Genomic DNA, 17,468 nt, shown 5'->3' with positions numbered 1-17,468 from the left:
TTGATGAAAACTGTGGCCAGAGTACCAGAAAGTGAGGCTCTGTTCCCATACTTTAGAAACCAGCATCGTAATCTAGTCAGGATTTAATCACCCAAACTTCTGTATCTGATCCCCAGTCATTTACAGTCGAGAGTATATAAAACCCACAAGAAAGATCCAAACAGGATCCAAGAATTTTGTATTCTGTGATGTCACTGAGTAATTGTGTGAAACAAGCCAAACATCGCTTAGAGTAGGGGCTATATCATGTTGAGCGGAGTCTGCCATAGAGTGAAGGTTACGGAACAGTTACTGCAAAGCTGCATTTAAACCTTTAAATTCAAACCCTCACTATTAAACAGATTAGATTTAGATTTATACTAAGTCAGATTTAGTGTTTATTCATACTTACAATCCTAACTAGTTCATCCAAATTTGCCAAAATGCCTTATCCTAGCAATTAAAGTCCTGTGTCCCAGAAACTGTTTGCTGCTAAGTCACTTCAGTCGTGTCCGACTCTGTGTGACCCCATAGATGGCAGCCCACCAGGCTCCCTGTCCCTGGGATTCTCTAGGCAAGAACACTGGAGTGGGTTGCCATTTCCTTCTCCAGTGCCTGCAAGTGAAAAGTGAAAGTGAAGTCGCTCAGTCGTGTCCAACTCTTAGCGACCCCATGGACTGCAGCCTACCAGACTTCTCCATCCATGGAAGTTTCCAGGCAAGAGTACTGGAGTGGGGTGCCACTGCCTTCTCCGCAGAAGCTGTTTAGTCCTGGGCAAACTGTGACAAATTGGTTACCTAGTACTGCAAAGCAAGATTACAGAAAAATGAAAAACAATCACAACATAGTAAGAAATAGCAAGTGTTGACCCTTCACTGACATTTGCTTCTCAGTCTATACCTCAGTTTATTTTGTCACATCACAAACATTGTCAGTCACAGACTCTCTAACAAAAGGAGTAAATACAATCAAGTATTGCATTTTAAAAAGATTTCCTTCACTTCCAAAAGGTAAGGATCATTGTTAAATACTTGATTCTGTGCACATCTCATTAAATCCCTGGTTTTGAGTATTTACTCAAAGTAGCTGCCGTCCTTGCAAGTGAATGAAGAAGACCTTTTTAATGAGTTAACTTTGTAATCACTATGTTAGTATTTATATGGCAAAGGGAAGCTAACAGAAAAATGCAAGAGGCTTTTTGGATAGAGAAAAATAAACACTCCAGTCTTGTCATGTCGCTGTCTGCTCAAGGGAAATTTGAAAATGGAACATTTTACAGTTTGGGATACTTGACTGTAATCATGAGTTTATTTGGGTCTTTCTAAATTCAGTTTGACAGACTTCTGGGTGCAGATTTTACTTTTTTTGCAATTTCAGAAGTTCGATTTCAAAATGAAAAGACACGTCTAAGAGTGGAGTGGAGTATTTGTACGGAATTGGGAAAACTGGAAAAAAAAAATAGATCCTGCTATTCGTTAGTTTCTATGTGACTCTACAATAATTTTGGGAGGGTTCCACCAAACTTTACAACTTTTTTGTTCTTTTGTGGTTTTTTTGGTGTGTGTTATTGTTGATTTAATTTTCTCTCTCTCTCTCTTTTTTTTTTTTTTTGGTTAAAACTTAAAAATATGTCAGTGCTTACCTATACAACTTTTTACAACAAATACTTATAATTTTCCAATTTCTTAAGGCAAATGTTGTTTACTTTGGAAATGACATCCAAATCTATAATTGAGTGTTGCCACAATTTGTTATACCAAGTGGCTTCACACTGAAACACCTGATCCCTGTCCAGTGTGTGTTAGCGGAACAGTGAAGATCAGTACCTCTGTTCTTAAGACTGGGGGGGGAGTGGGAATTTTAAGCTTTGCTAATTGGTCAATGATTATTTGGTATATCACTTGCAATGAGTTTCATATTAATGTCTATTTCTCAACTAATAACTGTTAATCACATCATAAATCCCTAAAGTTGGATGTTTTTGAGAATTGTTCTAGTTTTGCTACCACCTGAACAGCCTTCAGCAGTTAGGGGGACATTGGTTACTGTTGGTTTTTGGGGGGGTTGGCTTTGGTTTTCTTGTTTTTTGTTTTGTTTCATTTAAGTTTTCTTGTTCAATCTTTGCTCGAACCCAAGAACTTTAGCTGCTAGGTTAGAACTCCTGTCTGCTTTCCTGAGCCTTGTTGCTAGTCTTTATGTTATTCTGGTTTGTTCCTTCTTACCCTGCTAACTTCTAGCTGGACTGAAGGGTAAGTGTTCCCCTATAGCTAGCACAGCTCAGATAATCAGACTAGATTATCTGACACCTGCAATGTGCTTCCTCCCTCTCCTCTGAAATCTTCCTCATGTCTAGACTTTGTAGTAAAACTTTTTATGTAATTTTCCTGACCTTAGGTTGGAAATGTAAGCTTCCATACTGGAACTAGGATGCATGTGATGTGTGCATAATTGCCTCCTCTCCTTGGCTTTCATATTGGCATCAAATGATCCTCTGAGTAAAGCCAACCATTAACATCTCCTATTTTTTTTTAATTCCAAGAATATTAATGAACATCACAACGAAATGGCAAATAATGCCTTCGTTTCATGGAATTCACAGCTACCTGACTGCTTAATGCCTGAAAACAGATCATTTTGCACTCTGATGATGTGTTGGTGTTGTTGTTGTTTTCCCTTTCCCATTCCAAAGGTTAGAATGGTCAGAGAACCAATGGTGTGGTAACCATGGATACCTTAACAAACAGAAAGGTGGGCTAGGAAACCCAAAGATGGTAACTGAGCAAGACTCCAAGAAACTGCAGAACACAATAAAGTAAATGCATTATTTGAACATGAAAGAATTCATTCTGCCTAAATTGAGGGTGTACTCTAAAACCCAATAGAGGTTAATTTTGAAAAGAGAAATATAATACATGCAGCTACCACACACAAAAGCAAGAAATAGAGGACACAATTGAAATCATGTAATTTATTCACAGAAGCTTCAGATTCACAATCTCACAATGTCATGGAGGGTTTAGACCTCTGGTCTCAAATCTCTCTCCACTGCTCTCCCAAGAACAATGACAACAATCACGTTTTTTTACATCATTTGTATTCGTATTCATTTTTCTAAAAATACACCTGTAAGAGAAAAAAAGAAACTTTAAAACTTAGAAAATCATTCTCTTCACTATTTATTACTAAAACAGAGTATACAGTTCCTTTATTCATAGAGGAAAAAGTCAGTCACCAAAAATGTGGAAAACTTGACATTAGAGGGAGCTAGAAAAATTGGTCAAGAGAGCAGGCAAATATGTACGCAAGTATTCTGAACGCTCACTTAGAAGTTGTAGGTCGCATCATTTCTCCTGACCATTTAATAATAGTCCTTGACTCTTTTCGTTTCTTAATTTTGCTTTCCCCCTCCTTTCTTTTTTTTTTCTTTTCTTTTGCATAAATGTACCCCTGGCTAGCAGACAGATTTTTTTTTTTTTTACCACTCCAAGCAGATACTTAATTCTTAATTTAACTTTCCTTCCTTTACATGTCTGATGAGGCATTTTTAAAAGCTTACTGGAGAATGTGAACTTGGTAAAAATTTAGGATTTTGCTATACTTAAAAAAAAAATCTACAAGATGGATGAATATATGACTGACTGAATTTTTTTCTAGTAAAATTACGTGTATTTGCCCAACAACAGCTTGATATCCTAATAGACTTCCAAATAGTCATTTGCCTAATTCCTTTCTAGAGTTTTGTCTGAGGAGATTTTTTGCTCTATCTTCTTGTATTGTCAACTTGCAGTTACTACATTGCAGGAATGCAACATCAGAGAATGAATTCAGTATTAACTTGCATGACCCCAAACCACACTATCAATCACATTTCTTCTCTCCATAAAGTACATGACTTTTTAAAAGAATAGACTCTCACAGTAAGGTCCAAAATTTTCCAAATACTGTGGTAGGCTCTCAATAGATCATATTAAATGAAGGGTCACTTCTTTGTTACCTACTTCAGGCACATCTACATATTGTTCACTAACCAACTGAGTATTTTCATGACCTATAGTGACTTATAGGAGACATTATTAATTAGTCAACTCTCGAAAATTTGTGTTAGTTCATGCTGCAGTGCCATAAAAATATTATCAAGTACTCTGTAAATTGTAAGTAAAGCAGGGAAAATTACAGATCACTTATTTGTATCCTGATCACTGACAAAAATCTCTGATGATTTTTATTCAAAGCATTTGCCTTATGAAGAATCACAAAAATGGACATTGAAATAAACATCACATGTTTATCCCCGTGGTTGTCCTGTCAGTGATTTCTGCAAAATGCAGTGTGGCCCTTGATAGCTTCTGAGGAAGCCTTTCGGTGTTGGCCATGCAAGTTAGCTTGACTGAGTCAAAGGGACCATGAAAGAATTAAGTTGTTTCTCAAGGGCAGCAGGCAGGGGAGGACCAGTCTTCTGCTTGCCGTGCAGAGCTCAGGCAGGAAGCAACATACCCTGGTTATTACTTGGTCATGGCCAAGATAAACTCTTCTAGAAAAGTCTGTAAACAGCCAGCTGCCATCAATCATTGTCATTTCTTTATTTCATGTCTTCTGATGAGGTTGACTACTGTCATTGTTCGTTACTGTCCAAACCATACATTCACTCTTACACTGTCAAGCAGATATGACAAGCACACATTTTCCATATAAGAAAGATACAAAGTCACCTTTTAATTTGAAGTTTGAGTTCACAATGACTTTATAGTTACATTAGCTATTCTCTTGCCTCAAGCATCCATCAGGAGTAACAGCAGCCATAACTGTGCTCTAAATTTCAGTGATAAAACAGCTACCTCTAGTTTATTATAAAAGGGATTCAGTAGAGAAAGGAGCCTCTCTCAGACAATTTATTAGCAACGTAGTCATAGTTTATTTTCAACAGCAGAATTTTTTCTGTTTATTTTCAACAGCAGAATTTTTTCTCTAGCCTATAAAAAGTTCTAAAATGTAATATTACAAAATAAAAAGATAGATTTGACCTTTTCTGTTCATTCCCTGAGCTGCTGGGATAATAAACTCTCCATAAAATGAAAATTGAAAAACTGTAATATCTACTCCCCTCAAGAAAATTCCATTTGGTAGACCTTACTGCAAACTTACCTAAATTTTTTTTGGATCAGAAATAAGATCACACAAATATGCTTGCTATTAAGAGATCATGAAATAATACGATACGTGCTTTCCCATTGTGAGGGAGAAAATATCAAACATGAAGTAAACCCAAACATCGTGATGGGTTAAGAACAGATAAATGATAGGATGGTCAATGAGGAACATCACTGGAAATTTAAGCAGATTAAATGAGAGTGTAAAGTCCACATAATCATATCATTCCAGGAACCGTGATTTTCTCAATAGTCCTTAAATGCGACACCAAAATTGTTTTTGAGCAAACTTGGGGTAAAGATTTTAGTTAGTTTCCACTTGAAAGGATACCTGCCTTCCTGAAGTCTGTGCGTCTGTCAGCCTTTTCCTTTATCATGGATGCCCACTGATAGTTCCTTACATTTATAAATGTGGTTTAGGTACCATTATTCATTTAAGTTCAGTGTGAAGTCATTCTTCTATGCCCATGCTATAGAAGACTTCAAAATCTTTTGTACAGTTAAAGCCCAGAAGTGAAACAAATAGCGTTGTTTGGAAGATGTGTTGAATTATGCCCTCGCTCCAAAGCCTATGAAATTACATAGCCCATTTTAAGTACATGTAAAGCCCTTGCAAACCAAGCAAGAGTTAGCAACTATTCAGCCAAGTCTGAAAAAGGTTAAGACTGAAGTAAATTCTTAAAATTCAGTCAATCCTTGATTTCTTAAATAAGTTAAAAAACAAAAACAAAAAATGCACACATACTAATGAAAAAGAACATTGGTATGTGTCTCTGAAAGCAAGAGCTAATCCAAACCTCATTAGAGCTTTAAGCTTCTACTTTCCCCTCCTAATTCTGTTTTGCTCAGCCTAGTATTTAAATTCATTTGCATTCCCTTGACACATGCCAAACATTGGCAAAGGAATGGATCCCAAGGTGTCCTGAATCCAGGAATTGACTTTCTCACCCTTTTGCTCTGGGCTGTTTTCCCCTTGCTAATGTCAACATTGGAGTTTTCTTTTTCTCTCATCAGCCTGTTCCAATCGTTTGTACAGGGCAAAATGGGATTGCACGGAGCATTTAGTTTTTAATGTTCAGCACTGTGGAAGAACAGACTGGGCCATTGCAAGGATGACTGGATGGTGTTGCTTGAGAAGCACCCACAAGTTCTTTGAAACAGAATTTAGAACAGCTGGACCGCTGCAGTGTTTTATTTTAAAATAGACAACATATGTAATGCATATGGTCCTAGACATGTATGGAGACACAGGCAGACAATCTGAATGGTATCCAAAGACACCTGCACCTAGAATTCTGTTTCCTTTTATAAGATTTTTTTCCCCCCTAAGAGCACATGTTCCCACTTTGGGATTTGCAAGATGCCATCTGAATCCCCATGTGTGTGACTCCTTAATAAAGTCGATGGGAAGTTTCCTGGGATGGAGGTGTCAGAGTAAGTCAGTTAATAAATACCTCCTAAGGACCTGGCTCCTCTGGGAGCTGGCAGGGAAAATAACAGATCAGGAATGTACCCTCAAGAAACATATTATCTATCAGAGAATTTAAGTGTGTGTTCTGACCACAGAGAAATTGGAACATCACCCGGCAAAAACACAGACAGAGATTAGGAATTAATTATACAGGGCCAGAGGAGAAGCATAAAGCAGAGAGCCTGGGAAGGACTCTCAGCTTCCTAGAAACAATATGGTTTAAGAGGCAACCTCTAACTAACATTAGTGATCAATGTAGAGACAGCCTTGGCTCTCTGAGAACATTAGACCAGCTGACTTTGAGAGCGGTGAGAAGCCTGCTTGTCCAGTCACTGCTAAGGTGGGCACTTTGTATATGCCAGGTACCTAAGAGTCTTCTTACCAGATCCTGTCAACAGCCACCTCTGAGGTGGACTCAGACACCTTTTTCAACTTAACACGTGAGGAAAATGAGACTCAGAAACATTAGTCAACTTCCTCACGTCTCATATCTTCTAACAGCTGAGCTGGCCTCACATTCAGACCCTCTAAGCCCAGCCATCTAAGCACCTGCTATCCTACCTCAGATAAATTGTTCCTGTTGAATTTAATGTGTCAACATTTCTGAAAGTCAAGAAATAGAAAATATTTGTTGACCAAGTGTATTTATTTATTTTGCTGAGATATTAATAAATTATTTTAACACATACGTCTTGAGTGCCTGCTGTGTGCCAGGTTCTGTTGTAGGTGCTGGGAGCACAGCAGAGAACAAAAATTTCAAAATCCATGTTTGGATGGAGTTTCAAAATCACATCCCTTCCATGGACATCTTAAAATAGCATTCACCACCTACCAATTCTCTTCCCGCCCCCCACCCCGAATATAATAAACTCAGTGAAACTCTCAGACATTTCATGGGAGCCAGCCACCCTGTTAAGCACTCTGAGTTGTTGGAACCATTGAAATAATGAGCCTAATTCTGAGTAAATGATGATTTTATGTAAGCAAAATCCAGGGGCTGCTCGGTTTAGTTGCTGGAAATTCCCACTGCATTAAGCTCCATCCCACGCACATGGAAGGTGTGAAAGGGCCCTTAAGAATGATTAAGTGACAGTGACACCAGAAAGGGAACTGAAAGTTTGGGTCATTTTAAACATGAGGAAACTGAGGCTCAGACGGATCAACACCTCCACCAGTCTCCCGCACCTCTTTAAAACCAGAGCTCACAGGAGCGTCCAGACCCCCTCTCTCAGTCCCAGGCTCATTCACCATGTGAACTGACAAGAGACAAAAGGAGGAAGGAGGGAAACAGGAATTTTTATGTTGATAGGGTTACTTTCAGAAAAGGAAAACAGGCGGATTTTAAGCCTATTTTAAAGCCTGCTTTAAATTGTCAGTAAAAATGAAATTGTTCTTTCTATGAAGTCTAAGCCAAGAATTAGCGTGGTGAAGCTGTCTTATGATGATGGATGGGGGAGGCGGGAGGGTGGGTCTGTACCCGGGTCTCCACAGAGGAGCCAAGCTCTCTTTGCAGATCCATTTCCTGAACTGGCAGCCAAGCAAAATAGTTCATCACCAAGTTTTCTAAAGGCTCAACAGATAAAGAGTAAGAGGCTTGAAACACGGGCTATATTTTTAACAGCTGCAAAAGAGAGTCCTCTTCTCTCTAGCTGAGTGACCGTTTGCGTCATCATAATTGAAGAGCAGTAAAATGGCAGAGCTAAGCTGGTAAGGTGAACGGCCCGACCAGTTAGTCAGCCTGCAGCCTCCTCTGGGAAATCTGAGAGCAGGAAGCTGGTGCTGGCCAAAACTCGCCTCATCTATCTGCTAGAAATTGGGAGGCACAGCATGAGTGAGGCTTTTTATGAGGATGAAACAGGACAAGCAATGGGTATGTACCCACTGTTAGTTTCTCCAGGGACTGACACGATGGGGCTAAAAGAACAGATTTGTCTTGGGCGATGGAGCGGTACCACCCAGGTTACAGGAGTGTCATCTTGCAGGAAGACACCTAAAGTTGGAGCAGGTTCAAACCACTTGCCTTGGGCCACGGGAAACACACACACACACACCATACCCCACCCTGCAGAAACAGCTAGCCTTTTCCCCAGAACCAGCTTCCTGGCCACCTCTTTTTCCAGCCATCCTGAGTCGATGGAGAAATACAGCTTGTAGACCACATTACCAGGCAAAAGAATGCTCAAAGATTAAGCACCTAACCTCCAAATTGAAAGCACTTTCCTGAAGACAAATCTCAGGCATTTGACCCAGCAAAGAGGCAGATTCTCTAATAAAATTTCTGCCTGTGTGATAGCCCTTCCAAAATCTCGTGTTTTATCCTCCAAAAGGAGCGAATTGGCTATTAAAACACACATTCTTCAACTTGCCTTCTGGAAACTGTTGCTTTCATGTGTCTTGGGCATAAACAACACATCCTGTTCAAACACTGACCACTTGCTGAAGATTTAAAAACCTAATAGGAAGAAGGCATACATCTGACACACCATGCATTTAGATTGGAATGACACACAAAAGTAATCATATGAGGGAAAATCACCATCTTAATATTACCCTGTAACTGTAACCCCCATTTTCAGTCAGCCCCCAAGCAGGGAAGAAGAAAAAGCTGCCTGGGATGAAGGCCACGTTTGAAAATATTATCCAAACACCTTCTCAAGTCAGAAATCCATTCTCTGCATGTCCTGACAGCATCGCTGGTCCCTGGCAGGTGCCTGTATTCGAGTAGAATGTTGCACGCAAGGAGATGAATACACTCTTGCTTGATTTAAGATTCTTTTTCCTTGCAGCATTTCAGGAGAGTGAGTAAATATGAGATGGAGCGAGCCGATTCTTTTAATTTCTAGGACCTTCATTCCCTCCTCTTCCGAGATTTGCTTGGTCTCACTCGAGTTGAATTCTCTGAGTTATTTTGCCGATTGAATATAGACTATTTTAGTTACACATATTGAGATTAATTAGTTAGCCCTTAGGAGGTTTTGCCTATAGCCTTCACCCTGTAAGGAAAAGTGTGAATACATTGAGACTATTAATTCACAATAAATGGCAGATCATAGCCCTTGCTGAGTAAATTTGTTTGTCTTTCATAAGCTTTGCTAACTGAGTAAGCACACTATCTCAGGCAGTGTCCTTTGCTATCACTAACTAAATTCCCAGTGAACTTATTCTCCAGGTTTCAATGGACATCTTTTGTTATTATTTTGTTTTAATTTTGGAGGATGGGGACCCAAATCTTTTGTGCAACCAAATTGGCCACGGGGATTTGAAAGGGGAGGATACTAATATTGTCACTTGGCTGAGAATCAGCATAACCCTTTTTTTCCAGATGATCCCAGTAATTGTAGAGAAATTGCTCTAGACATAACCACTGGAATGGCAGAATCTATTAAAAATTGAAAAGCTAAATAGGCTTTTGTAAGCAAAGATCCGATCTGCTTTCAGTGTTTGGTGAAACACAGGCGAAGTTACGGTCGTGTGCTTAGTTTTTCAAGAACAACATAAATGCACTAGAGTTGTGATCATTTGATAAACATGTTGATGCCAATATATTTTTGCCGAAATGCAATAAACTCACCAGTAAGTGATGCAAGTTGACAATGGGAGGTAAAAAGAGTATCTTGGGGACGTTGGTGGGCGGCAACGGGAAAACAGCTAGCGTTCGTAATGCTTAGTGAATTCCTGTGTATTTGAAATGTCAAAGAAAATGCGATGTTTCTCTAAATTGTGTCTCTCTCTACATGTATAAATGAACAGACGCAGATAGAGCTCAAAAACATGGCATGGATGAATTTATCTCTTCCAACCCCTGTAACTTTGACCACGCTTCCCTCTTTGAGATGGTGCAACGCCTAACTTTGGATCACAGACTTAATGATTCCTATTCTTGCCTGGCAAGTATATTCTTTGGTCTACAGCAATTTAAATGCAATAACGTTTTGAAAGATAAAATATTTCTCTACCTTTGTGTCAGAAGCTCTTCTCCCCATTACGGAACCTCTTTAACAATTATAAATGTGTTCTTGATTTCCTGGGTTGAGATAGTTTTCCTTACCAAAGAAAGAAGACAGAGCGGGAGGAAGTTATCAGTAGAGACAGATCCAATTCCTCAGCCTCCCTATCTGAGCTTCCCCCTTTTCAGCTGCTGCATGAGAAATATTCTCAAGAGGATAATCGAGTTTGGCACCTACTTGTAGAGAACTTGTAAAAATTGCCTTGGTTTCTTAGTCTTCAAGATCCCCCTCCCACCTCACCCCAGATAATAAGACCCTGTGCTCCTGTCTCGGAAATGAATGGGTCCTTTTTGTTTATATTTTTAAAGATTAAAATGATTTGTCAATAAAGTTCACTTCCCCTTTCATAAGCTAAATGGGTTTGGGTTTGTTTGGGTGGCTTTTTTCCCTACATAGTATTCCAAGCATTTTTTATACCCTTTGAGGGAATTTTTTTATGGTGCTTAAGATGGTTAGAAGTCCAACTCTCCCACAAGAGCATGGGTATTTCTTAAAATCCTGTTTTAAGCCCAGATTTAAATCATTTAAATGCAAAGGACTGCTATTATGTCTTTATTGGATTTCTGAAGATACATTTTGGGCTTTATGTTATGCAATTTAAAAGAGACTCAATTTATTTTCTTCTGCAAACCAGAAGTTGTTATTTTTTAAAGATAGACCATTGATCCCACTTTATAGATGGGAAAGGTGAGGGCAAAGGATGCAATGGCTTTACGCAGAGGAGAAGCCTCATCTCTCACTCCACATACTAAGATGAATATATCTGTATATTGTTAATATTAATTAACTCAGGTTGACATTTTATTGATATCAACATAAATATAATGAAAATCTGGGTTTTTTTCTTTAAATGATATGGCTTTCTCCTAAATCTGTTCCAGTTTTTCTTTTAAATTCCTTTTTTTGTTCTTTGTCAGAAGCCAAAATATAAAAATGACAGATAAAATAGTCCAAAAAACAGAAGCAGGATCATGTGGAATAATTTATTAATCTTTGTCTCATAAAAGATTCATTGATTATCTCAGGTTTAGAATCACATTATCAGAAGTCTGAACTTTGCCAAACTGAAAAGGAATACATCATTTTGACTTAAAAAAAAAAAAAAAAAAAGGCTTACCTTGCATTGCAAGGCAGTTTTTCTCAAATGTGTTTTCTGTGATTATGTAATTATTCACGTAATTATAAATTGTGTTCATGAAACTTGTAAGAATTTGCCTCTGAACTTAAATCGTTTCCTTTTATATATAATTCCTAGTCTCTTGAGGAATTTTCTGGAAACATATTATTTTCAAGACTTTTTTCAAATTGTACTTCCTTCAGTTTTCTTTTTCACTAAGACATTCATCACTGAGGAGTGAATGTCGTCTAAAGAATTAAACCAGAAATGAAATTTTGAAGCTTGCTTCCTGTTAGTCATATTCAGGCCTAAAAACTCCAAATTAATTGTGAATAGTGTAAAATAGTTTCCTTCCCCATTTGTATACCTGTATGTATTAATCATCATCCCCCAATTTCAGAAAATAAGAGCCATTAAGAGGACCCCATCTCCTGCCTCCATACATTCCATTTTCTCATTATTACAGTCTTTTTTCCCAGTCAGTTTTGGAGACCGACCAGCAGGGATACATAAATTTTTCTGTGTCTTCGACTGAGCTCCTAATTGATATTTCTTCAACTCTTTTCAAAGCAGCTATTTTGGCATCTACAAAAGACTTGGTGTCATCTGAGTCGTAGAAAATATATTTTAATCTTTCACAGCAGTGTTGTTTCTAAGATTTAGCATTTGGGGTAGCAGATGGAGTGGCAAAGAAGTTGCCTATAGGGGCAGCCCACTGCCTCGACTACTCTCCCGCCCTCTGCAGTAACTTATCATTTGAAATAGGAAAGATGCCGTCTTTCGTCGGATGCATTGCTGAGCTGCATGTTGTCAATCGAAGATTCCCCGGATCCCTAGCACAAGATTCGAGTGTTGCGGGGGCCTCCCTTGCTGCACTTCTGTGGCCTCTACCTGCCACCCAGTCACTTTCTCCTTTTGCCTTTTCTCTCCCAGGATGGAGAGGTATGTTCAAAAGATGACTCAGAGAAGACCCTCAAAGTAAAATTAGGTTTATATTTAAGATCATCCTAAATTCCCAGCTTACAAAGTACCACCTCAATTTTTATTTCTGGCTTCAGAAACGTACTCAGACTGAAAGAAGTGATTTCATTACAGGGTTGTCCCAAGAGTGACTTTGAGTGGCAAGTCGCTGGGGCTTACTGAGCATCTTTTTTCTTAAGTGCTTGGTGGAGGCAGCAGTTTCTACACCATGGCACCTCCTAATGTGCTCTGCATGAGAGATTCCAGCCCGATTCTTTTTTAGAGCAGAGTTTTGTGTGGTCCTGCAGCACGCAAATACATAATAAGAAAACAAATAACTGCCAGGGAGAATATAAAGCACTCAGCCTGGGCACAGGAAGCTCCTCTCGGTTTAGTTGAATCATATATGATTCACAACTTGAGAACTTAAAGTCATGTTGTTCTTTTTGGAAAGTTCTGTTATTATCTTCATTTTTAAATCTAAAAAATATATATATATATATTTTTTACTTCCAAAGTGAAAGGATTTATGAAGTCCTGGCATGAATGTAGATCAATCCTAGTATTTGTTAATGCTCCAGAGTATTAAAAATACAGAAGATATGGAGAAAGACAGAGCTGGGTTTGAGTCCTGGCTATTTTGTATTCTTTGTGAGCTCTTATTTTCATTTCCTCATCTGTGAAATAAAGATAAACCTGCCCTGTCTACTTCTCAAGGTTGCCATGGGCTCAACTAAAAGCTCTTGTCAAGGGTAAAGCACTGTACCAATTTAAGGCATTAATATTTTTATTTTCTCTTATCAGTAACCAAGACTTTGCCCTAGCCCCACTCCAGTGCTCTTAGGGTTTACGGTTTGGTGTTAAAGCAGTGGGTGAGACTCCTGTTTCTGGAATCTTGCCCTCTGCTAATCCATACTCCATCACTTACTAGCTGTGGGACACTAGGGAAATCCCATGTGCTCCCTGAGCTCAGATTTCCCACCCATCCAACAGGGAGAGCAGCACCTCCCTCACAGAGCTCTGGTGAGGACTGAACCGGCTAGCACACATGGTGTTTGACAGAGTGACTGGGGCTTAATAAGCAATCAGGAAGCATTGGCTCTGGCTATTTTTAACCCCCTTCTGCAGTCACCCCAACTGTGAAGCTCTCCCCCAAATAAACCCAGCCTATGTTTGAAAGAAGGTCTCTCCTTTATTCCCCAATCAGGGCTGGTTCAGTCCTGGCCAGGTGTTTGTACTAGACGAGTACTGCGCCCGGAACGGGGTCCGAGGGTGTCACCGCCATCTCTGCTACCTCAGAGACTTGCTTGAGCGCGCAGAAAACGGCGCCATGATCGACCCAACCCTCCTTCACTACAGCTTCGCCTTCTGTGCATCCCACGTCCATGGGAACAGGTAGGCGCGCGTCCAGGGGTATTCCTTTTAAAAAGATGTTTAAGGTGCTGGCAGTGGTTTACAGCTGGTCCTGCTTTAGGGTCATCTCTAAGTCTACCCATTCCTATTTGCTCAGTAGTACAGACGTGGGCGCACACACACACCAGCCACACAAACACAAAGAACATACACACAGGTCTGAATTTCTTCTCCTTTCATGAGTCTCAACAGAAACAGCAAACAGGACTTCTAGGGTGGTCTCTGATACACCTTCAGCATACATGGTAAGCAAAAACTAGACATCAAGCAAAGGCAGAGTTACAGAGAAATTGATTCTTTGAGAAACAGGGATGAAATCCCGTGGTAGCATTTAATGACAGACCATGATTCAGATGGGGTGGCAGGATGCTGGGAGAGTCTCCCTGAGGAATTGATGCTTGGGCCAGGTACTGAACTAGGAGTTGAGTGGTTCTGGGCGAAAGGAAGAGCATGTACTAATGCTCAGCAGAGGAAGCTCAAGGGCTGAAGCAAGCAAGGTGATGCTGGGAGACATAGATAACCATGGCCCTGAGCTTAACCAGAGAGCTGGGAGGAACTTCAGAGACCATGGTGTAGTCAACCCCTTTGGTTTATAGGTTTTACAGGCAAGACCAGAACATCAGTTCTTCTAACTTCACACTAAGTACTTTCTCTCTTTAGACATTGCCCAGCTCCTGGAGGAAAAGATCTATGTTCTGAATAAGGCAAAAAGCAGCAAATAACTTCAGAATGGTACCATTTGGCTCTGAAGACCCGGAATACATTTCTGCACTGCCACAGCCAGTTTACTATCCCAGTGTGTGTAGCCTCACATTACTAGAAAGAGAAGCCTCCATTACCCCCATGAACCCTTACCAATCGCCAGGGAAGGCACAGCCAGGGAAAACTGGGTGGCTTCAGAAACCCAGCCTGCAGTGAAAAACTTGCTGCTCTGGGGAAATTCTTACATGGGAGAGTCCAGAATTGACAGCTTTTTCTTTTAAATCAGAACCGTGTCAGTCATCTTTGCAAGCTATACAACTCTGGAATATCTGTGGGGTTGGTTCTATGCTTTCCGTCTCTCTAGTGCTGGTAGATTTTATGAGATGCAACTTCAACATTTAGAGCCGGGTAACAATAGCACTGTAGGTTTGAATATTTAACAGGCAACAAGATTTTCATCACCTCTCATTGTTACCAGGTTTGCTAGCCCAGCACATGACCTTTCATTTGCATAAAAGATATTCATGAAAACTCTGATACCTGGGGACTATCTCTGCATAATTCTGCTTTTTATAAATATGTACACTTTGATGACTATCTGTTACAGCCTCTTGGACTGAATTCTTTAAAGAGAGAGAGAGAAGTTGCATTATATTCTCTGGGTTGTCACACTGTATTCTACATATGTTACTGAATAAGGAAGTGTTATAAAATAATGAAGTGTTTTTGTAAACTCCCTGGTAAACATCATCATGAATTATGATACACATTGTCTGGATTTCATATTGTAAGACTGCCACTTGATTCACAGTTAGGTTTATACATCTTGTCATGGAAACAGTTTTGGATTTCTTATTTTCTTTTCAGTTCTGATTTTCCTTATGCAAGTTTGCATCTTTTTTTTTTTTTTTTTTGCTTATTATTTTAGTTCGAATGCATTTGCTTTTGCTGTTTGATGCATCCTTTTTTTCTTTCTTTTGTTTGTGCATGTATGTGTGCTCTTGATTCTCCCATGGCTGGCCATACTTTGTGCATGCTCCATGCGACCACCCCTCTCCAAAGTCAACAAATGCATGCGTACCTTGGTGGGCTGCCACCAAACACAGACCCTGAAGGGAGCAAAACTCCCTCCCCATCTGAACCAGAGGCTAAAAAAGATACCAAAAAGGAATCCAAAAAAAGAAAAAATCCCAAAACTCAGGCAAATCCAGAGCCTAAAAGGTAAGATGTTTTGTGTCTATTGGCTTGTGTTTTGGGATGTCTGTGACCTTTCCCTCTCCCCCATCTGTGCTGAATCTCAACCTTAGCAAACAGCAAGCTTTGTGTATTCCTGAAGTCTCTGTTTGAAGGTGCACTTAAAAAAAACCCTAGCAATCGGCAAAAATATCATGTATTAGGACTGAATTTGAATCGGGTATTTAGTGACTGTTAAAGCATGTTCATATTGAAAAAGACTAAGTGTGCAATATGTAAACAGAAGCATGAGTCAGATTGCTTTTTTTGGTGGCGTCTAGTTAGGGGCCAGGTACCTTAACAAGTCACTCATAATAAGCAACCCATGATTTATAATTTTGAAATTATGGTTAAGGAGCAAATAAAATGAGTTGGCTTAAAATGAGTTTATACCTTTATAGTAGGTCCATCGTTTTCAGCAGACCCTCTCAGTTCTGCATTTATCGCATGAAAGTAATCCATTTTCAAATAATTGTTTATAATAAAGGCATGAAGTAATGTCTGTCACCAAATTAATGACTCCTCATAGAATCATTTATATGATGAAGTCACCTTGAAAATACTTTTAAGTTCTAAAATTATGTTTATCCTCTCTTGTTTCCTGTGTCTTTTAGATGTTCTCTTTGTGAATTGGTAAAATGGCAAATTGGTGGCTTTATTCCCTTTTAAAGTAAATGAGGCAGATGTACAGTTATATCCAGCATTATCCCTGTGTCCTTCTTGACCTTCCCTATCTTGCCTCAAATTAACACTGACATTTTAAAGTTTCATGGTGAGGTTTGAAATGGATGTTCTGACTCTGACATTGCCAAAGGACACAAAGTTCTCAGGGAGCTATGCTCTATGTTTCACTGTGAATTTGCTCAGTTGAAAATATCTAAGTCCTACAATTCATACAGTTCACTGTAGGCAGACCAAATGAAAAGGCCAGTTTCACTTCCTAGCAAAGGAAGCAGGCAGTGGGTCATTGTGTGCCAGTCTATTAGTGAAGGTCAAGGAAAGCCCTGATTTCATGGGAACACCCATCTTCTGAACTTGCAGTATACACAGAGAGAAGTGGAGTGGAGTTTGTGCGTTTCCCTGTGTGGGTCAGAGTGCAGGGCAGAAGTAGCTTGCAGTTGGTAAGAAAATGCAGAGTATTATAGGTGCCTGAAAAGGCAGCTTCCCTGGCTGCTGTCCAAGGTGCTGGTTTTGGCATGATCGGCACTGAAGCGGAGCAGAGAGCAAATGGCTGCACTTGCTGGAGCCTGACCTGCTTCCTGTGCCATGAAAAACTACCAGGAAAGATTACGAGTGGTACTTTGAGGCTTATACAAATAAGGGTCTATATTTGCTATTTTTGTAAGGAAGAAAAAATCATAATCTTAAATATCTGTACTTAAGTGTGGTATTCTGCAGTCTACAAAATGCTTTTAATATATTCCTGTCTCCGTATATGT

The 17,468-nt window shown here is 39.5% G+C and overlaps 1 protein-coding gene across 24 annotated transcripts in view; it reads left to right on the top strand.

Annotated features, from left to right (window-relative positions):
* Positions 1–17,468, top strand: part of CADPS (calcium dependent secretion activator) — a 473,124-nt gene that overhangs the window by 324,127 nt on the left and 131,529 nt on the right. For 12 of the 24 annotated variants that reach the window (XM_040246540.1, XM_040246541.1, XM_040246542.1 and 9 more), the window contains exons 12-14: positions 10,348–10,484; positions 13,889–14,076; positions 15,859–16,017. In XM_040246540.1, the coding sequence (XP_040102474.1) occupies positions 10,348–10,484; positions 13,889–14,076; positions 15,859–16,017 (484 nt within the window). Of the gene's footprint in view, positions 1–2,216; positions 2,229–10,347; positions 10,485–13,888; positions 14,077–15,858; positions 16,018–17,468 lie in introns of all 24 variants that reach the window. The other 12 variants (XM_040246563.1, XM_040246549.1, XM_040246550.1 and 9 more) reach the window with 2 other exon arrangements.

Source organism: Oryx dammah, unplaced genomic scaffold, assembly GCF_014754425.2.
Source record: "Oryx dammah isolate SB20612 unplaced genomic scaffold, SCBI_Odam_1.1 HiC_scaffold_9, whole genome shotgun sequence".
In the NCBI taxonomy this organism is placed as follows: Eukaryota; Metazoa; Chordata; class Mammalia; order Artiodactyla; family Bovidae; genus Oryx; species Oryx dammah.
This window is presented reverse-complemented; position numbering and strand designations above follow the sequence as displayed.